This window comes from Heterodontus francisci, chromosome 30 (assembly GCF_036365525.1).
Source record: "Heterodontus francisci isolate sHetFra1 chromosome 30, sHetFra1.hap1, whole genome shotgun sequence".
NCBI classification, from domain to species: domain Eukaryota; kingdom Metazoa; phylum Chordata; class Chondrichthyes; order Heterodontiformes; family Heterodontidae; genus Heterodontus; species Heterodontus francisci.
In genome coordinates, this window is record NC_090400.1 from 48,033,316 (window position 1) to 48,056,042 (window position 22,727).

A 22,727-nucleotide genomic window follows, 5' to 3' on the forward strand; every position below is an offset into this window, starting at 1 on the left:
AATCATGAATAATGGTTTCAATACTAGTGGGGGTGAGGCAAGTGCAAAGGTGGATGATGTGTGGCCGTCAAAGTAAGTAGTTTTGAGTGACGGATATGGATATGGAGTTTGAAGCTCAGTTCAGGACCCAGCAAGGCATTGAGGCTGTGAACCGTTGGATAGGAGCATGAGTTCGGCTGCTACTGATCTATGCTTAAACTTACTCAGGATGAGAAAAATAACTGACAAAAACTTATATCTAAATCAAGAGCAAGCGAGAGGGGACAGGCCTGAGAGCAAGTGAGAAAGAGGGTGGGCCTGGGAGCAAAGGAGAAAGAGGGCAAATGAGATTGAGTGAGCACACGAGAGAGAGTGCACAACAGAGAGGTAAGATTTGTTTAAAATAACAAAGCACATTTGAAAGAAAAGGTGTGAAAGAAATGGAGAACATTAGCAGTGGTCACTGGGTTTATAACTATTGCTACCAAGAAGAAAATCTGGTATCTCAGCATACACCTTGAAGCTTTTCAACAAGTTGGAGTCAACACTGTACAAAAAGTTCACCAGCCCACCATTAACTTGACTGAAATCATAGTGCCCACACAGATTAGAATCTCTCCCCTCCCACATGTACTCAAAAATGGAAGAAAAACACAAATCACACCATTCTCAATAATATATGTATTTTAAATCAAACACAATTAAATAGGTATGATTTTAGATTAAGTACATGAATACTTATGCATCCGAAAAACATAGAAATTGGTACATAGTACCAAAAACCTAGACACAGCCTTTGTTTGCTTGTTTCTTTGATAATACTCAATCTCAATACAATTAGGTAGCATCTGAGTAAATACCTCCATTTATCAGATATCAGCTAGAAACACGAGAGATTTTCCAAAACTTTTACAAAAAAATTGTACATATTTTCCCCACTCTGTGCTGATTTTCTTTTTGAACAAAAGTCCTGAAGGTATCATCTAAGGGCTGACAATAAAACAGACTGCAACAAATCAATGGAGTGGCATTTAGAACACAGCAAAGCTCTATTATAATAGTCACTTCAAATGTTCTCAAACCATACACCCAGAACCCAGATTTAAAGAGCGCTTTATAATCCTTTGATTTGCACCTCGATGCAGCAACTTCATGAGAAAACCCTTCACAGTGCTCTGACTGGTATTAAAGTTGTTGAAACGTGTGCGCAACTTGAGGCTGGAGATCCTGGAATGCATAGTTTTCTTCATACAAACAATGGAGTAATATCAGACTGTGTAAAGTACAGTGTTGTTCATGGCTGTGTTAACAGAAAGGAGGAGGCCTCTGCTGGACGTGAAGTGAAGCTGCTCGAACAGGAGGGTATAGGAACCGATTCTTCTTCCTTTTAGTCATAGCTATAATCGGGACAAAGAAAACACACACAACAATCAACATTGATGTTTTCAAAAGGCTAAGTTGGCCTCAGGGAACAAAGGAAAAATGTTTGATAACTTTCATTGTAACTGTGATCTAACATATACAGGATATAGAGGAACAGCTGTTCAGTGCTACACGTGCTTTCACAACAGCTATACATCTAGTCCATCTGAGTTTTATCCGTCCAGCAGTCTGAACTCTCACTGCAGGTCAAATCAAGTGATAAAAGACAAAACAGATCGCAACAAACCAATGGAGTGGCATTTAGAATGCAGCAAAACTTTATTGTAATATATCACTTCAAAATGTTCTCAAACCATACATGCAGAACAAAAAAGGCACTTTCTTAAACACTCTTCTCTCTCTTCTTCCTGTTCTTTGTCCATCAATCTGGAAAATGCTCCAAGACATGTTTTTATTGAGATGTAAGCAGTTGCATTCCGTTTGCTATTCCATACACTATATAGTACAAATATTAATCAATAAACAACAAAACCATTCCTGTATTTTGAGCTCTTCCTAACAGGTAATGTAATGCACTCAAGGTCCTTCGATATAACTTGTTGTACCCACTGATCTAGTCACATGATGCAACAAAGAAGACTGCCAGGATTGAGAGATAGTTATGGTAGATAACACCACAGTACTGCAACAACAACAAAAAATATTCGTGCCAGATCTTTTGGCTGCATGATGATCTCTGCACCCTGGGTAACTCTTGTGATTGCTCAAGCTTCACTCTTTCTGTTTCAGAAGTCACATGAAATCCTCGAGATCTACTGCAGCCATTGAGCTCAAGCTGTGCTGTTTGCATTGCTGTTATCAAAGCAGGTGTAGCATTTAATAGCTGAAGTGTGGTATTAAAACAACAGCTGTATGAAGAATCTTAACTTGTTATAATCAACAGCCACAGAAAGAGAGATCAAGAATTGTCTAGCACGATCTTTTCTGCCTGTTTCATGCTTCTCATTTTACACAGCTTATGAGATGAAGCAATAAGCAGACAATACATCCCCTTATTCATCGACACAGCCTACATTTAAAACAATCACAAGCTGTCCAATATAACCCAGTGTCATCATAATATCAAATTCTAAATTCATTTACAAAAATGGACAGACCACCTTAGTATCGAATCGCTCTTAGGTACTTTGTATATAATTAATGCAAATTTAACAAGTGCAAAATTGTATGTTGCATGTTCATCCAATGTGGAAATACTGGACACAAAGAAAACACAAGTTTAAAACAGAGTAAAAATAAATCAAGCCCTTTAAAACAACATTGGTATGGTTTTCAGTTGGTTTGAAGAAGAAACTTCATTAATATAGGACATAAAGATTATAGTCAATATAGACATATTGTACAAAAGCAACAGCTTAATTCAGTTTGACAGGTCGTGCCATCTCTTCAGAATGAGCTAATTAATCCACTAAATTCTCAAAAATTATATATGAATTGGGAAAAACTGTTCCATTGAGATATTACATACATAGTCAACTATTCATAAACCTAAAGCAAATGTCTACTAGTCTGCTTGAGATATTGAGATCATTGATCTTGCATATTAATAATTCATTACTACTGAATGCTGGCCAATAATTCGATAAGTAGTTCATATAAAACAAAGCTCCCTTGTAAGAAAATACAAAATAACATTAGAGGGGATTTGAATGACTGAAGTCAGCTGCTGTACAATTCTTTTTTATTCTTTTTTTGTGGGATGTGGGCGTCACTGGGCTGGCCAGCATTTACTGCCCATCCCTAGTTGCCCTTAAACTGAGTGGCTTGCTAGGCCATTTCAGAGGGCATTTTAAGAGTCAACCACATTGAATGTGGGTCTGGAGTCACATGCAGATCAGATCATGTAAGGAATAAGGACAGCAGATTTCTTTCCCTAAAGAAAAGAACATTACTGAACCAGATGAGGTTTTTTTTTTAAAAACAACAATTGAAAATGGTTTCATGGTCATCATTAGATTAGCTTTTAATTCTAGATTTATTAATTGAATTCAAATTTCACCATCTGCCATGGTGGGATTCAAACCCAGGTCCCCAGAGCATTAGCCTGGGTTCTGGCTTACTAGTCCAGTGACATTACCACTACACCACCACCTCCCTTCTCTCTTGGCCTGTATATCTGCTGCAGTTTTCAATTTGTAATTATTTGCTGTGCAGAATGGAGACAAATTGGAAACGATGTTCCAGTCCCTTTCAGGCCTCCTCACCACTTTTTCCAGTATATTGATGACTATTTTTTGCCATTTCCTGCTCTCCCCCTAAACTGGAAAATTTCATCAAGTTAGCTTCCAATTTCCACCTTTCCCTCATGTTCACATGGACCATCTCTGACTCTTCCCTTCCATCACTTCTCTATCTCCATTGCTGGGGGCAAGCTATCGATCAATATTCACTATATGCCCAATTACTCCCACACCTACCTCGACTACACTCCCTCTCACTCTGCTTCTTCTAAGGACTCTATTCCATTCTCCCAGTTTCTCCATCTCTGTTGCACCTGTTCTCATGATGCCACTTTTTATATATCAGTACTTTCTATATATTTTTCTTTTTCCTCAACTGAGGGTTCCCTTTAACCGTGGTTAACCGGGCCCTCGACTGTGTCTGTTCCATTTCCCACACTTCTGCTCTCACCCCTTCCCCACTATCAGCACCATGATAGGGTATCCCTGGCCTCATCTTCCATCCACAAGTTTCCACATTCAACAGATCAGCCTCTGTCAGTTCTACCACTTTCAGCACAATACCAAGTCAGGATGGTGTGTGACTTGGAGGGGAATTAGCAGATGGTGGGATACTCGCCGTAGAATTCCCAGCCTTTGACCTGTTCTTGTTGTCACAATATTTATGTGGCTGCTCCAGTTCAGTTTCTGGTCAATGATAACCTCCAGGATGTTGACTGTAGGGGTTTCAGAGGGATTTGAGTGTTATATACAAAATGCCTGGAGTATTGTGTACATTTTGGTCTCCTTACACAAGAAAGAATATACTTGCCTTAGAGGGGGTAGAGTCATAGAATTATACAGCACAGAAACAGGCTCTTCAGCCCATCGTGTCTGTGCTGGCCATCAAGCACCTAACTATTCTAGTCCCATTTTCCAGCACTTGGCCCGTAGCCTTGTATGCTATGGCGTTTCAAGTGCTCATCTAAATACTACTTAAATGTTGTGAGGGTTCCTGCCTCTACCACCACTTCAGGCAGTGCGTTCCAGATTCCAACCACCCTCTGGGTGAAAAAATATTTCCTCAAATCCCCTCTAAAACTCCTTACCTTAAATCTATGCCCGCTGGTTATTGACCCCTCCGCTAAGGGGAAAAAGTCTCTTCCTATCTAACTTATCAATGCCCCTCATAATTTTGTATACCTCAATCACGTCCCCGCTCATCCTTCTCTGCTCTAAGGAAAACAACCCTAGCCTTTTCAGTCTCTCTTCATAGCTGAAATGCTCCAGCCCAGGTAACATCCTGGTGGATCTCCTCTGCACCCTCTCCAGTGCAATCACATCTTTCCTATAGTGTGGTGCTCAGAACTGTACACAATACTCCAGCTGTGGCCTAACTAGCGTTTTATACAGCTCCATCATAACCTCCCTGCTATTATTCTATGCCTCGGCTAATAAAGGCAAGTATCCCATATGCCTTCCTAACCACCTTATCTACCTGTGCTGTTGCCTTCAGTGATCTATGGACAAGTACACCAAGGTCCCTCAGACCCTCTGTACTTCCTAGGGTCCTACCATCCATTGTATATTCCCTAGTCTTGTTAGCCCTCCCAAAATGCATCACCTCACACTTCTCAGGATTAAATTCCATTTGCCACAGCTCCGCCCATCTTACCAGCCCATCTATATCATCCTGTAATCTAAGGCTTTCCTCCTCACTATTTACGACACCAATTTTCGTGTCATCTGCGAACTTACCGATCATACCTCCTATATTCATGTCTAAATCATTAATGTACACTACAAACAGCAAGGGCCCCAGCACCGATCCCTGTGGTACACCACAGGTCACAGACTTCCACTCGCAAAAACAACCCTCGACCATTACCCTCTGTTTCCTGCCACCAAGCCAATTTTGAATCCAATTTGCCAAATTTCCCTGGATCCCATGGGTTCTTACCTTCTTAACCAATATCCCATGCGGGACCTTATCAAAAGCCTTGCTGAAGTCCATGTAGACTACATCAACTGCTTTACCCTCATCTACACATCTAGTCACCACCGCGAAAAATTCAATCAAGTTAGTTAGACACTATCTCCCCCTGACAAAGCCGTGCTGACTATCCCTGATTATTCCGTGCCTCTCCAAGTGGAGATTAATCCTGTCCCTCAGAATTTTTTCCAATAGTTTCCCAACCACTGATGTTAGACTCACTGGCCTGTAATTACCTGGTCTATTCCTGCTATCTTTCTTGAATAATGGTACCACATTCGCTGTCCTCCAGTCCTCTGGCACCTCTCCCATGGCCAGAGAGGATCTGAAAATTTGTGTCAGAGCCCCTATCACCTCCCTTGCCTCACACAACAGCCTGGGACACATCTCATCTGGGCCTGGGGATTTATCCACTTTTAAGCCCGCTAAAGCATCTAATGCTTCCTGCCTTTCAATGTTAATATGTTCAAGGGTACAATAAAGGTTCACTAGATTGATTCATGGGATAAGAGGATTGTCCTGTGAGGAAAAATTGATGGAATTGGCTTATAATCTGGTGTTAAGAATAAGAGGTGATGTCATTGAAACATAAAAGATTCTGAGAAGGCTTGACATGGTAGATGCAGAGAGGTTGTTTCCCCTAACTGCAATCTAGAACAAGGGGTAGGCCATTTAGGACTGAGATGAGGAGATATTTCTTCATCGAGAGAGCTTTGAATCCAGAATTTTCTATCCAGAGGGCTGCAGATGTTCGGCACTTGAGTATATTCAAGGCAGAGATCAATAGATTTTTGGATTCTAAAGGAATCAAGGAATATATGGATTGGGCTGGGAAGTGCAGTTGAGGTTGAAGATTAGCCTTGATCCTACTGAATGGCGGAGCTAGCTCCAGGGGCTTTATGGCACACTTCTAACTCCTATTTCTTAGTTTCTTATTTAATCTCTCCTGCCTTCTACCCGGTCACAGACCTTCCCCTTTTGTTCTTTCCCCTCGCCCTCTTTTCTCTGCCTCTGTACTTGTTTAAAATCGTTAAATTTTTATCATTTTCTGGTTCTGATGAAAGGTCACTGACCTGAAAGGTTAACTCTTTCTCTCTCCACAGATGCTTGCTCTCCTGTTTATTATTTCAAGTATTTTTCTGTTTTTATTTTAGAGTTCCAGCATCCACAGTATTTTGCTTTTGTATGGGGGGAAAATGGAGAGAATTGGAGATAGGGAAGTAAAAAACAGGGAGCAGGTGAGCATGCAGAGTGTGTGTGAAAGCCAGCGAGACAGAGCGAAAGCAAGAAAAAGAAAAGAAAAAAGAAAAAGATCGAGAGAAGTGACCTTCCCATGGGACAATGTCCCAGTGCTTTCTTGAAGGACCAGTCCACCACTGCCATGTAGCTTTCACCTACTCCTGCTCCTATTTTCTATGTTTCTATTACCCTAACTGCCTAAAATTTACAAACCATTTAATGTTTGTTATTTGTTGTCATTTCAAATTCTCTTATACAGGTGAAAAATAACCACTTACCTAAGAGACACAAATGTTTCCTTTACATTCTGGTCCACTGTGAACAACACAACACATTATTTCAGGAGTTCTTAATGGTAACACTGTTAAAGATGCACTGTTTCAGCAGCACCAATTTATTACCTTTGTGGACTTCACAATGAGTGGCTCACTTTGTGCTTGTTGTATTACGTCATTGACAATCATCTTGGCGATCTTCCATGCCATCTCCTCCTGGGCCTAAAACAGAAACAATTTCACAGTCCCACATTGTTGTGTGACTAGATGAGTAGAAAAACTACTGTTCAGGATAACCCAATTATTTCTCTACTTTCTTCCTTTGTGACATACTCCTCATGGCCACCTGGATCTGAAACATTGCACAATTGAGGGGAATTAGATACCGTTGCCCTGCAGCATTAAAATGGGCCAGAATAGAGGGCGTATCCATATCTAACACATGTTGTTGCTGACCTGGGAATGCTGGTAAGGGAGCTTTACTCTGCCCTGAACACATGCTGTATTGTATGAGGGGCTGGAGTGTAAACTAACTTACTCTAGACTACGAGATAACACAAAGGAGGAACCTTGGGGGTTGTGGTGGGGGCGGAGAGTTGGGACAAGCCACTAACATTGCACACAGTGCAGATAAGGAAATCTAACTGGATCTTGAGATGTATAATCAAAATGACAAAGCACATAGCCTAGGAGGTCTGACTGGGTCTGTAAAAGTCACTGATACAAAGCTACATCTTTAGTACAATGTACAGTTCTGATCACCATACAAATCAAGATATCTGAGCAATGAGGAGAGTTTAATAAATCTGGGATTGTTTGCTTTGTAAATCAGAAGGTTGGGAGAAGATATTGACTACGTAGTCAAGATTCTGAAGGGAAAGATAAATTGAACCCTGATAATATATTTAAGATTGATACACTTTAGAATCAGGAAGCACTGAAAAAGTTTAGATAAGTGGAAGGTTCAGGGACAGTTCACATTTAATTACTTTGTAAAAAGGGTGGAGAATGTATGGAATGGGCTGTCCAGGGAATAGTTGGTGTGAAAAGAAATTGGATCACTATTAGAGAGCTCGGGTGATTAAAAGCTATTAGATTCTGGGAACAGCCTATTGGATTGCAAAGACTTGCCCGGTCCTATACCTTCCTATTTTCTAAAACCCTATTTATTCAGAACAGGATAAACAGCGATTGAATGCATGTATGGCCACTACAACAAACGAGAATGCATCAACAGAATCTCTCTCCCACCCACACAATGGAATATCACCTCACCTCCCACATCAGTTTGTCCACAAAGACATCGGTTCCTTTAAAGTGTCCCACTTGGCACAATTGGTAGCACTCAACTCAAGAGTCAGAAATTTGGGTGTTCTAGCCCCACTCCAGCACAATCTAGATTAATACTTCAGTGCAGTATTGGGGGAATTCTATATCAGAAGTGTCACCCTTTGAATGAGACATTAAACTAAGGCCTTGTCAGTTCAACTGTTCAAAGAACAAAAGAACAGTACAGCACAGGAACAGGCCATTCGGCCCTCCAAGCCTGCGCCGATCTTGATGCCTGTCTAAACTAAAACCTTCTGCACTTCCGGGGACCGTATCCCTCTATTCCCATCCTATTCATGTATTTGTCAAGATGCCTCTTAAAACGTCGCTATCGTACCTGCTTCCACCACCTCCCAAGGCAGCAAGTTCCAGGCACTCACCACCCTCTGTGTAAAGAACGTGCCTCGCACATCCCCTCTAAACTTTGCTCTTCGCACCTTAAACCTATGTCCCCTGGTAACTGACTCTTCCACCCTGGGAAAAAGCTTCTGACTATCCACTCTGTCCATGCCACTCATAACTTTGTAAACCTCTATCATGTTGCCCCTCCACCTCCGTCGTTCCAGTGAAAACAATCCGAATTTATCCAACCTCTCCTCATAGCTAATGCCCTCCAGACCAGGCAACATCCTGGTAAACCTCTTCTGTACCCTCTCCAAAGCCTCCACGTCCTTCTGGTAGCGTGGTGACCAGAATTGCATGCAATATTCTAAGTGTGGCCTAACTAAGGTTCTGTACAGCTGCAACATGACTTGCCAATTTTTATACTCTATGCCCCGACCGATGAAGGCAAGCATGCCGAATGCCTTCTTGACTACCTTATCCACATGCGTTGCCACTTTCAGTGACCTGTGGACCTGTACGCCCAGATCTCTCTGCCTGTCAATACTCCTAAGGGTTCTGCCATTTTCTGTATACTTCCCAGCTGTATTAGATCTTCCAAAATGCATTACCTCACATTTGTCCGGATTAAACTCCATCTGCCATTTCTCCAACCGACCTATATCCTGCTGTATCCTCTGACAATCCTCATCACTATCCGCAACTCAACCAGCCTTTGTGTTGTCCGCAAACTTACTAATCAGACCAGCTACATTTTCCTCCAAATCATTTATATATACTACAAACAGCAAAGGTCCCAGCACTGATCCCTGCGGAACACCACTAGTCACAGCCCTCCATTCAGAAAAGCACCCTTCCACTGCTACCCTCTGTCTTCTATGACCGAGACAGTTCTGCACCCAACTTGCCAGCTCACCTCTGATCCCGTGTGCCTTCACCTTTTGTACCAGTCTGCCATGAGGGACCTAGTCAAAGGCTTTACTGATGTCCATATAGACAACATCCACTGCCCTTCCTTCATCAATCATCTTCGTTACTTCCTCAAAAAACTCAATCAAGTTAGAGAGACATGACCTCCCCTTCACAAAACCATGCTGCCTCTCGCTAATAAGTTCATTTGTTTCCAAATGGGAGTAAATCCTGTCCCGAAGAATCCTCTCTAATAATTTCCCTTCCACAGACGTAAGGCTCACCGGCCTATAATTTCCTGGATTATCCTTGCTACCCTTCTTAAACAAAGGAACAACATTGGCTATTCTCCAGTCCTCCGAGACCTCACCTGTAGCCAATGAGGATACAAAGATTTCTGTCTAGGCCCCAGCAATTTCCTCCCTTGCCTCCCACAGTATTCTGGGGTAGATCCCATCAGGCCCTGGGGACTTATCTACCTTAATGCTGTGCAAGACGCCCAACACCTCCTCCTTTTTGACAACGACATGACCCAGACTATTTACACTCCCTTCCCTCGACTCATCATCCACCAAGTCCTTCTCTTTGGTGAATACTGATGCAAAGTACTCATTTAGTACCTCGCCCATTTCCTCTGGCTCCAAGTACCTCGCCCATTTCCTCTGTTCATGTGATTCAGGTTGATGGCAAAAGATCCCACAACAAGGAGTTCTCCCAGCATCCTGGCCAACATTTCTCCCTCAACCAACAGCACAAAAACAGGTTTAACGATCATTCATCTAATTGCTGTTTGAGGGATGTTGCTGTGCACATAATAGCTTCTGTGTTTACCCACATAATAACAGCAACTACACAAAGTAATTCATTGGATGCAAAGTGCTTTGGGAAACATAAGATACCTCAAGCGCAAATTCTTTCTTTTCTCCACATAGAAAATGCTATTTATTCTATCTAGAGAAAGTTACCCACCATGATTCCTATCCAAGCATCCACCGAGATGGCAGTCCTCTGCACATGCGCAGGTTGAGCAGGGTAGAGTTGCGTCTCCAAGTACAAGTGTAGAGGACATCATATTTTTTGGTGGATGTGGAGTACAGAGGCAGAATAAAGATCCTAATTCATTTCTTCTCTAAATGATCCAAATTTTATTTTTGTAATAACCAGCATTGGACATTTACAGAGAGATTTTTTCAGCTATTAGTTCACAGTTGGGAAGAGGAAATTCATTAAATCAGAGTTAAAGAAGCGACTAGGGCACAATTTGCAAAAAAAAAATCATAACTTAATACAAAAACATTGCATTTAGACGACATCTTTCATATACATCGTCTCAAAGCACCTCAGGGGTGGGAGAGGAGGGCAATGCAAGGCAGGAGAAGTGAAATATTGAGGGGGGGTAGATGCAAAACACAGAATAAAGGTGAGATTTTATGAAAACGTGGAAAACATATAACCCTGATATTAAATGTGAATAGCAGATCGAGATCATGGCTGTTCTGTGTTAAATGTGGTCCTAAATAAATATGGTACTGGTTAATTCTGGCATTGTTCATAAAAATACAGGAAATACCAATCACGTTTGAAAATCCTCTCAATTTTCTCCTGCTAGATACTTCTTCTTTGGCCTCCTTGTCTCGAGAGACAATGGGTAAGCGCCTGGAGGTGGTCAGTGGTTTGTGAAGCAGCGCCTGGAGTGGCTATAAAGGCCAATTCTAGAGTGACAGGCTCTTCCACAGGTGCTGCAGATAAAATTGGTTGTCGGGGCTGTTACACAGTTGGCTCTCTCCTTGCGCTTCTGACTTTTTTCCTACCAACTGCCAAGTCTCTTCGACGCGCCACACTTTAGCCCCGCCTTTATGGCTGCCCGCCAGCTCTGGCGATCGCTGGCAACTGACTCCCACGACTTGTGATCAATGTCACAGGACTTCATGTCGCGGTTGCAGACGTTTTAAAGCGGAGACATGGACGGCCGGTGGGTCTGATACCTGTGACGAGCTCGCTGTACAATGTGCCCTTGGGGATCCTGCCATCTGCCATGCGGCTCACAAGTTCAAGCCATCTCAAGTGCCGCTGGCTCAGTAGAGTGTATATGCTGGGGATGTTGGCCGCCTCGAGGACTTCTGTGTTGGAGATACGGTCCTGCCATCTGATGCCAAGGATTCTCTGGAGGCAGCGAAGATGGAATGAATTGAGATGTCGATCTTGGCCGACATACATTCTCCAGGCATCGCTGCCATAGAGCAAGGTACTGAGGACACAGGTTTGATACACTCGGACTTTTGTGTTCCGTGTCAGTGCGCAATTTTCCCACTCTCTTGGCCAGTCTGGACATAGCAGCGGACGCCTTTACCATGCGCTTGTTGATTTCTGCATCGAGACACAGCTTTCTGGTATTAGTTGAGCCTAGGTAGGTGAACTCTTCAACCACTTCCAGAGCGTGGAAGTTGATGGATGGAGCATTTCTGACGTCCTGTCCCATGATGTTCGTTTTCTTGAGGCTGATGGTTAGGCCCAATTCGTTGCAGGCAGACGCAAACCTGTCGATGAGTCTCTGCAGACACTCTTCTGTGTGGGATGTTAATGCAGCATCGTCAGCAAAGAGGAGTTCACTGATGAGGACCTTCCGTACTTTGGTCGTCGCTCTTAGACGGGCAAGATTGAACAACCTGCCACCTGATCTTGTGTGGAGGAAAATTCCTTCTTCTGAAGACTTGAACACATGTGAGAGCAGCAGGGAAAAGAAAATCCCAAACAGTGTAGGTGCGAGAATACAGCCCTGTTTCACACCACTCAGGATAGGAAAGGGGTCTGATGAGGCGCCGCTATGCTGAATTGTGCCTTTCATATTGTCATGGAATGAGGTGATGATACTTAGTAGCTTTGGTGGACATCCGATCTTTTCTAGTAGTCTGAAGAGACCACATCTGCTGACGAGGTCAAAGGCTTTGGTGAGACCGATGAAAGCAACTTAGAGGGGCATCTGTTGTTCATTGCATTTCTCCTGTAGCTGGCGAAGGGAGAACAGCATGTCAATGGTGGATCTCTCTGCTCGAAAGCCACACTGTGCCTCAGGGTAGACACTGCTCCCTCGTCCCAGCACAGGCAAAGCAGTTCGTACAGTGCTGGAAGTATAGCAGGCTTGGCACTCTTGATTATTTCAGGGGTAATGCTGTCCTTCCCAGGGGCTTTTCTGCTGGCTAGAGAATCAATGGCATCACTGAGTTCCGATTTAGTTGGCTGTTCGTCCAACTCATCCATGACTGGCAGAGACTGGGCTGCATTGAGGGCGGTCTCAGTGACATTTTCCCTGGAGTACAGGTAGTGCTCCACCCAGCGGTCCATTTGCTTGCGTTGGTCAGTGATTGTGTCCCCTGATTTAGATTTGAGTGGGGGGGGGGGGGGGGGGGGCGATCTTCTTGATGGTTGGCCCAAAAGCTCTCTTAATGCCATCATACATTCCTCTGATGTTTCTGGTGTCAGAGGCCAGCTGAATATGACTGCATAGGTGTTGCCAGTAGTCATTTGCGCAGCGCCTGGCTGTTCTTTGTGCAGCACGTCTGGCTGCTTTAAGTGCTACGGATGTTAACTCGCTGGGGGCTTTCTTGTAGTTCAGCTTTGCAATGCGCTTAGCGGCTATGACAGGTTCCAGCTCTTCAAAGTGAGATTGAAACCAGTCTGCATTCCGCTTCACACGTTTGGTCTCTGATGTGGGCCCACTTGGTCTCTCATCCCCTATGGGAGTGTTTTGAAGGGCTTTTTCAAGTGAATTTAGAAACTTATGTAACAGCTGTGGATGAGAAATTCTGCTAGTGTTGATGCAGGGGTGGTCCTTCTGCTTGAATGATGCAGCTTCTTTGGTTTGAGTCTAACCTTGCTGCACACCAGGGAGTGGTCGGTGTCGCAGTCAGCACTGTGGAAGCTGTATGTGATTTGAACGCTGTTTAAAGAGGCTCACCTTGTGACGATGAGGTCCAGCTGGTGCCAACGACGTGATCTTGGGTGCCGCCAAGAAACCTAGTGACAGGGTTTAGTGTGAAAGAACGAGTTGGTGATGCAGAGGTTGTGATAGGTACACAACTCAAGCAGTCTCTGTCCATTCTCATTCATCCTTCCAATGCCATAGTGCCCAAGGCAGGAGGGCCATGAGTCATGCATGGTCAGCCCCAACCCTGGCATTAAAGTCCCCCAGCAGGAATAGGTGTTCGGTGTTGGGGATGCTACTAATATTATGGAGTTCCTCGTAGAACTGGTCTTTAACTTCAGGTAGGGAGCAGAGTGTTGGAGCATAGATGCTGAGTAGGTGTACTGGACCAGAAGCGGTGAACAGTCGGATGGACAGTATGTGTTCCGAGCCATTTGAGGGTGGCTCTATCATGCTGAGCAAAGAGTTTCTGATGGCGAAGCCCACTCCATGCTGTCTTGGTTCTTCGGGATCCCTACCCTGCCAGAAGGTGTAGTCTTGCTCTCTTAGAGATCCGCTCGCAGGGAGGCGTGTCTCCTGAAGTGCGGCAATGTCCACATTGAGCCTACTGAGCTTGTTGTTAATGATGGCGGTCTTCCGAGAATCGTTGATTTGTGTAAGGTCTTCCGACAGGCCAGGACACATAGTTCTGACGTTTCAGCTTGCAAAACGAAGGGCTGGTACCTTCTTTCCTTTTTTGGTCGTGCTGTTTGGTGTGGTGTTACAGTCCACTTGTCGGGCAATGACCTTGAGCTCCAAGCACCCATTGAAGCAGGTGGACTGTGGCGGGACAGAACCTTACTGACCAGGGCTGCCCGGGTGGTAGCATACCGGCGCCAAACGTCATGCTCTGCACTCCTTTGGACCCCACCAGGAAGGCCGAGAGGGGGGTTTTGACGCTTGGGCAACTCACAACCTCCATACATCTGCCCAGGCATGCACCATGGAGAGGTCACTCCATAGTCGGCTCACAGCGACCAAAACAACACGGAAGGCAGCAGTTACGGGTTATAAGTCCAGCTCAATTGGCGTAGAGATTGGGCGCCACGGGTTGCCTTTGTCGGTAGAGGTCATCGCATCTCACTGGACAGCTAGAGACTAGGACTGATTAAATTCATACCGCAAATGTGGCACAAATGATAAAAAACCCAACATATTTATTGATCCTTATTGAATTCACTGCATGTACTGCTACTCCCATGTTTGTAAATGATCATTTCACCTATGTAGACCATACTGGTTTGCTTGTCATATTTGGCTTGTCTGACTATGCAGTTAAAGTAGATGCTGCAGCCCAAACTCTTTAATGCAGCACTGTGTGGTCACATTATGGGGCTGCTCGTAATTCAGATTATTTTGATTCCCAAATCTGCACTCATGGATTTAGGAGATTTTCCCTATTTTTAAAATGGAAGAGAAAATCAGACAAAGCACAAAGCTCACATCCACATCAGCTTATCAGTATGATTATATTACTGTCAATGAAAATCATTTGGTGTTTATCACATGCTCTGGTGTGAGGATTGAATTCTGCTGGAACAACGTACACTGTGTGAGGGATGAGGAAGAGGCTGCTGATTCAAAATTAGTCATTGGATCTGCAAAAAGTATTAATCTTGAGACACTTTACCATCACCTTAAGTAGTCCAATACAGATGAGAACTTATTTGCAAAATTACAAGTTCTGATGCTTCAAAGTAGAGATTGGGCCAATTTTAAAACTTTTTTTACTTTAAAATAAATCAGTCTCAAAATTTACCTCATCCGTGCTCCCCTGTACCCACTTCTTCATTGCCTGTGAAAACATGGAACCTGTTTGATACAATATAAAAATAGAATTACAAGTGCACTTTGAGTACGAGTGAGCAAAATACTTCATTACTATAGAGTTTCCAGAATGACAACACAACCCTCAGTTTATGACCTGGTAAGTTGACGGTTAGCATGTTAAAACAGTAATGATGCTCTTTTTTTGTGTTCCATTTGGCACAGTTGCTGATGCCAGCAACTGTTACACAGACTGCTAACTGCAATGATCCACTGGGTGAGCCTTTAATCCACACCAGCTGTGTCAAGGGAAAACAACAGTCCAAGGGAAAGCACTGGGGAAGAGGAGGAATAAGCAAAAGGCAATTTTGGTTGGCTTAGGGGTTGTGATCATTAACAAAGTTCATTTTTCGATATTTTTTGTCTCTATTTGTTCATTTCTTTCCTTCTTCTCAGGCCTTCTTGCACAATACATAGAACAGGTTATTTGTTAGGCCATGGCATTTGTGAATTGTTGCGCCTAGCATGCTGCTAGACTGCAAATATGCACAAGGTTTCCAAAAAGCAGATCTGAGGAATACCAACAATAACTTACATTTATATAGTGCCTTTAATGTAGTGAAATGTCCCAAGGCATGTCACTGGAGTATAATTTAGACAAAAACAGATACTGAGTCAATGACTGAAAAACAGGTACGAGATTTCTCAAGTAAAAACAACTCAGGTAAACACTTACCTTTTGATTTTTTCACATCCGGCTCTGGTTCAGATTCTCTTATAAACTGGCCAAGCTCATTTATCTTCCCAAATGTCATTCGTCTACCAAATAAATCAAGCAGCATTCAGACACAATTGACATAAACTTGTTACGACAATTTAGTTTTGGCACTTAATTTTTGTGTTAGAGGTTAATGGTGCGGGAGTCTGGATGACACTCAGTTCGCTACTAGAACTGGGAGTCCCTGGAAGATGAGTCAGTCTAAGTGCAAACTGAAGGAACGAATATATGAGAAACACATGACCTTTGTTATGTCTGGTGGGAAAGTTAAAAGTGACCCAAATTAATAAATGTTCTGAACCATATAAAGGACAGATAAAATTGATAAAGCTGCTTATGATTTTGTAGAAATGTGTACCTGACAACATCTGGATCCAACTGTTTGTTCATATTTAAAGCTAACTACTGTTAATGCAACAGAACTAAGATGCATCTGAATGAAACCCAAGAATCTAACTGTAGGCAATTTGCAGCAATAAGATCCACTTTATCAAGGGCTTTGTAAAACATGATTTCAAGTTCAAGCATGAGTTGCTGTAATGTAACAGAAACTTCAGAGTGGAATAACTTTGCAGATTACAGTTGTTGGTTCAAAATAGTCTGACTAATTAGACAACAAATGAATTCAAAATTAGTTATTCAAATTAAGAGATTTTAAAAAAACAAGACTGTTCAGCCAGCCTTGTAGTAAAAGAGGAGTGTGAAATATTAGATACGATAAGCATAACGAGAGGGGAAGTACTAGGGGGTCTGACATCCTTGAAATGGATAAATCGCCAGGGCCAGATGGACTGCATCCCAGGTTGTTAAAGGAAGCTAGGGAGGTAATAGCAGATGCACTGAGGATCATCTTCAAATCCTCAATAGATACAGGCGAGGTACCAAAGGATTGCAGGTCTGCGAACTTTGTACCATTGTTTAAAAAGGGTGTGAGGGATAGGCCAAATAATTATAGCCGGTCAGTCTGACCTCGGTGGAGGGTAAATTATTAGAATCAATTCTGAGGGGCAGGATAAACTGCCACTTAGAAAGGCATGGATTAATCAGGGATAGTCAGCATGGATTTGTTAAGGGAAGGTCATGTCTTAGTAACTTGGTTGAGTTTTTTGAGGAAGTAACATGGAGGACTGATGAGGGGAGTGCAGTGGATATGGTCTATGTGGAATTTAGTAAGGCATCTGACAAGGTCCCACATGGCAGACTGGTCAGTTAAATGAAAGCCCATGGGATACAGGGGAATGTGGCAGGTTGGATCCAAAATTGGCTCAGTGACAGGAAACAAAGGGTAGCAGTTGACGGATGTTTTTGCGAATGGAAAGTGGTTTCCAGTGGCGTTCCACAGGGCTCAGTGTTGGGTCCCTTGCTGTTTGTAGTACATATTAATGCTTTGGACTTAAATGTAGGAGGCATGATTGGGAAATTTGCTGATGACACAAAAATTGGCCATGTAGTGATACTGAAGAGGATAGCCGTAAACTATCATGACTTTCATGATGGGCTGAAGGGTCTGTTTCTGTGCTGTATGACTCCAGAATGATATCAATGGTTTGGTTGAGTGGTGGAAAAGTGGCAACTGGAATTCAATCCAGAGAAGTGTGAGATATGCATTTGGGGAGGGCAAATAAAGCAAAGGGATGCACAATAAACAGGAGGATATTGAGAGGGGTAGAAGAAGTAAGAGACCTCGGAGTGCATGTCCACAGGTCCCTGAAGGTGGCAGGACAGGTAAATAGAGTAGTGAAGAAGGCATATGGAATGTTTCCCTTTATTGGCCGAGGTATAGAATACAAAAGCAGGGATATAATGCTGGAACTGTATAAAACGTTGGTTAGGCCGCAGCTGGAGTATTGCATACAGTTCTGGTCAACGCATTACAGAAAGAATATAATTGCTCTGGAGAGAGTACAGAGGAGATTTACAAGAATGTTACCAGGGCTTGAAAGTTGCAGCTGTGCGGAAAGATTGGATAGGCTAGGGTTGTTTTCCTTAGAACAGAGAAGGCTGAGGGGTAACTTAATAGAGGTATACAAAGTTATGAGGGGCCTAGATAGAGTAGCCTGGAAGGACCGGTTTCCCCTAGCAGAGAGGTCAATTACCAGGGGGCACAGATTGGTGGAAGGATTAGAAGGGACACGAGGAAAGACTTTGTCACCCAGAGGGTGGTGGGTGTCTGTAATTCACTGCCAGCAATGGTGGTGGAGGCAGAAACCCTCAATTCTTTTAAAAGGTATCTGGACATGCACCTGAAGTGCTGTAACCTATAAGGCTATGGACCAAGTGCTCGAGGTGCGATTAGATTGGGCGGCTAGTTTTTTCAGCCGGCACAGACACAATGGGCTGAATGGCCTCCTGCTGTGCTGTAATTTTACTCTGGCTCTATGGTCACATCGTTACCGTTTTAGAGACTTTAAAAATGATATGTAGGGTTTTGTAAGTGTTTTTTCACCCATATTTTCTCTGGTCAGCTGTTATGACAGACAAAAAAAGATCTACTGGTCCATCTGGCCTGCCCCACATAAATGAGACGTCTTGTGCACAATAAATGTACTCTCCCACCCACCTGGTACCATGTAATCTCCTGGGAGGCACAGAAAAAAAACAAGCCAATTAGGAAAATATAATCCTGAAAATTCCTTTCTGATCAGTTCAGCGATCGAAACTAGTCCAGGAGACAACTCTGGCCCTCATTACTGTCTCTACCAGTTTTTCTATCATGCCTTATTTTGAATTTAGCAAGTATTCAGTGACAAGAAGATGGCAGAACATGAGCTGCTCAGCCTAAATATTTCCAGTAGTTGTTATGACTCACCCCGCAAAAGTCCTGTGATATAAAGATTCCGGTTCTAGGCTTGCAGCATCAACTACTATTGCTTCATCAAAGTTTTTCAAGATTTTTACTGTGGCCTTTCTGACGCTGTGCTATTTTTAAAAAAGAGGTTACCATCAATGTTGACACAAAAACAAAGTTATACTGCTTGACATTTACTCTAGTCAAGGTGGCTCAAGAGAAATCATACAATCAGAATGGTTGCAGCAAAGAAGGAGGCTATTCAGCCGGTCAAGCCCATGCCGGCTTTCCGCAAGAACAATTTAGCTAGTCCCATTCCCTTTCCTTGTAGCCCTACAAATTCTTTTCCCTTCGGGTGCTTTCAATTCCCTTTTGAAGGCCATGATTGAATCTGCCTCCAACACCCCTTCAGGCAGTGCATTCCAGATCGCAACCACTGGCTGCGTAAGAAAGGTTTTTCTCATGTCACCTTTGGTTCATTTGCCATTCCTTAAATTGGTGTCCTCTGGTTCTTGACCCCTCTGCCAATGGGAACAATTTCTCCTTATCTGCTCTGTCCAGACCACTCATGATTTTAAACATCTCTATCAAATCTCCCTTTAACTTTCTCTTTTCAAAGAACAGCCCAGCTTCACCAAGCTATCCATGCAACTGAAGTAGCTCATCCCGGGAACCACTCTCAAAAATCTTTTCTGCACCCTCACATTCTTCCTAAAGTGCGGTGCCCAGAATTGAACATAATACTCCAAGTGAGGTAGAACCAGTGTTTCATCATAACTTCCTTACTTTCGTACTCTATGCATCGATTTATAAATCCCAGGATCCCAAGTGCCTTTTTAACCACTTTCACAACCTGCCCTATTTTGTGCACATATACCCTCATGCGTCTCTGTTCCTACATCCCCTTTATAATTATACCCATTAATTCATACTGTCGCTCCTCGTTCTTCCTAGGAAAATCTGTCACTGTGTACTTCTCTGCATTAAATTTCATCTGCCACGTGTTCACCTATTCCAGCAGCCTATGTCCTCTCAAAGTCCATCAATATCCTTTTCACAGTTCACTATACTTCCAAGCTTTGTGTCATCTGCAATTAAATATTACACCAAACAATAAATGCATAAAGTTGTACACTGAATATAAAACTGCATGGGGTATAAATTCTTTTTGACCAATATCCAGTTAAATCACAAAGGATAGTCAATATTTTCTGTTTTGCACCCATTCATCCATCCTAGGCACATGTGGCATGGACCTATTGAGCAAAATCACCTGTTTCTGTGCTGTAAATAATAAAATACTAAAAATAATTAATTGGGGGAGGGCCAATTTCAATTGGGTGAAAATGGATCTGTCCCAGGTAAATTGGAATCAAAGATTGGCAGGTAATACAGTAATGGAATAATGAGCTGCCTTTAAAGAGGTGATAGTTTGGGTACAGTTGAGGTATATTCCCACTAGAGGCCTGCTACCCAACCCGAAAGGACCAGACGACGTGTCGGGTTCGGGTCAGGTTGGGCCCATCTTCAGGGTCCGGCTTTCGGGCTCGGGTTGGGCCAGGCCGAGTCGGGTCGGGCCGGACAGGAAACACAGGTTAAGTGCTCTGCTGGCAAGTACTGAAATTAAAACACTTACCTGAGCTGGGAGTCCGGGATGAAACTGAGTCTGCACAGTGAGCGAGTGACATCACTATGACGTCATCACCCGTGCGCTGCAGCTTCGTGCAGATTCCGAGTTCGAAGGCAAGTAAAGGGATGGTTGGGTCGGGCTCGGGTCGGGTTGGGCTCGGGCCAAAATTGGAGGGACTCGGGCCGGCGGTGGTTCGGTTGCGCTCGGGTCGGGTTCTTTTTTCCCAACCTGAGCAGGCCTCTAATTCCCACAAGGAGGAAAGGACAAACAAAGCCAGAGCTCCCTGGATGATGAAAGAGAGAAAGATGAAACAGAAAGAGGGTTTGACAAATGTCAGGTTGATAATACAAGTGGGAACCAGGCTGAATGTAGAAAGTTCGGAGGGAACATGGAAAAAAAAATAGAGTAGCAAATAGAGAGCATGAGAAGAGACTGGCAGTCAACATAAAAGTGAATCCAAAAGTCTTCTTTCAGCATATAAATAGTAACAGGGTGGTAAAAAGGAGGATTAGGGCTGATGAGGGTTTACACATAGGGGCACAGGGCATGGCTGAGGTTCCAAAATCACTATTTTGCATTTGTCTTTACTAAGAAGACGTTGCCAAAGTCGTAATGAAAGAGGAGGTAATTGAGAGACTGAACTGACTAAAAATTGACAAAGAGGAGGAATTCAAAAGGCTGGCTGTACTTAAAATTGATAAGTCACCAGGACTGGAGCAGATGCATCCGAGGATACTGAGAAAAGTAAAGGTGGAAATTGCAGAGGCACTGGCCATAAATCTTTCAATCTTCCTTAGATACAGGGGTGGTGACAGAGGACTGAAGAACTCCAGACATTACACCCTTGTTCAAAAAAGAGTGTACGGATTAACCCATCAACTACAGGCCAGTCAGTTTAACCTCAGTGGTAGGAAAGCTTTTAGAAATAATAATCTGGGAAAAATTAAAAGTCGCCTGGACAAACGTGGATTAATTAAGGAAAGCCAGCATGGATTAATTAAGGGCAAATCATGTTTAACTGAAAGTTTTTTTGATGAGGTGACAGAGAGAGTTGATGAGGGTAATGAGGTTGATGTTGGGTACATGGACTTCCAAAAGGTGACACATAACGGGCTCATCAGCAAGGGTGAAGCCCAAGGAATAAAAAGGACAGTAGCAGCATGGATACAAAGCTGGCTAAGTGACAGGAAACAGAGTAGCGGTGAACGGTTGTTTATCGGACTGGAGGGGAAGGTATATAGTGGGGTTCCCCAGGGGTCGGTATTATAGATCAAGAAAAGCAGCGATCCTATTAATGACCTAGACTTGAGTGTGCAGAACACAATTTCAAAATTTGCAGATGACACAAAACTTGAAAGTATTGCGAACTATGAGGAGGATAATGATAGACTTCAAGAGGACATAGACACACTATTGGAATGGGCGGACATGTGGCTAATGAACTTTAACACAGAGAACTGTGAAGTGATACATTTTGGTAGGAAGAACGAGGAGAGGCAATACAAATAAAAGGTACATTTCTAAGGGGGTGCAGGAGCAGGTTGAGAAAGCAGTTAATAAGGCATATGTGACCCAGGGCTTTATCAATAGAGGTATAGAGTGCAAAAGCAAGGAAGTTATGGTAAACATTGGTTCGGCCTCACCTGCAGTCTGTCCAATTCTGGGCTCCACACTTTAGAAAGGATGTGAAAGCATTGGAGAGGCTGCAGAGAAAATTTACAAGAATGGTTCTGGGGATGAGAGACTTCAGTTACGAGGATAGACTGGCGAAGCTGGGGGGGCTGTTCTCCTTCGAGAAGAGAAGGCTGAGAGGAGATTTGATAGAGGTGTTTAAAATCACGAGGGGTCTGGGCAAAGTAGATAGGGAGAAACTGTTCCCAGTGGCAGAAGGGTCGAGAACCAGAGGACACCGATTTAAGGTGACTGGCAAAAGAACCAGAGGTGACATGAGGAAATTCTTTTTATTACGCAACTAAGGGTTAGGATCTGGAATGCACTGCCTAAGTCTGTGGTGATGGCAGATTCAATCGTGGCTTTCAAAAGGGAATTGGATAATTATCTGAAGCAAAAGAAATTTGCAGCGCTGTGTGGAAAAAGCAGGGGGTGGGACTAGCTGAGTAGCTCATACCTGGAGC

At 43.3% G+C, this 22,727-nt stretch overlaps 1 protein-coding gene across 4 annotated transcripts in view; it reads right to left on the minus strand.

Annotated features, from left to right (window-relative positions):
• Window positions 1-645: 645 nt before the first annotated feature.
• Window positions 646-22,727, minus strand: part of akap10 (A kinase (PRKA) anchor protein 10) — a 109,834-nt gene continuing 87,752 nt past the window's right edge. The window contains exons 11-16 of one of the 4 annotated variants that reach the window (XM_068010520.1): window positions 18,984-19,093; window positions 16,133-16,215; window positions 15,389-15,441; window positions 7,215-7,310; window positions 7,092-7,128; window positions 646-1,376 (exon numbers count right to left, since the gene is read on the minus strand). In XM_068010520.1, the coding sequence (XP_067866621.1) occupies window positions 7,114-7,128; window positions 7,215-7,310; window positions 15,389-15,441; window positions 16,133-16,215; window positions 18,984-19,093 (357 nt within the window). In that variant the 3' untranslated portion in view covers window positions 646-1,376; window positions 7,092-7,113. The other 3 variants (XM_068010521.1, XM_068010522.1, XR_010968783.1) reach the window with 3 other exon arrangements.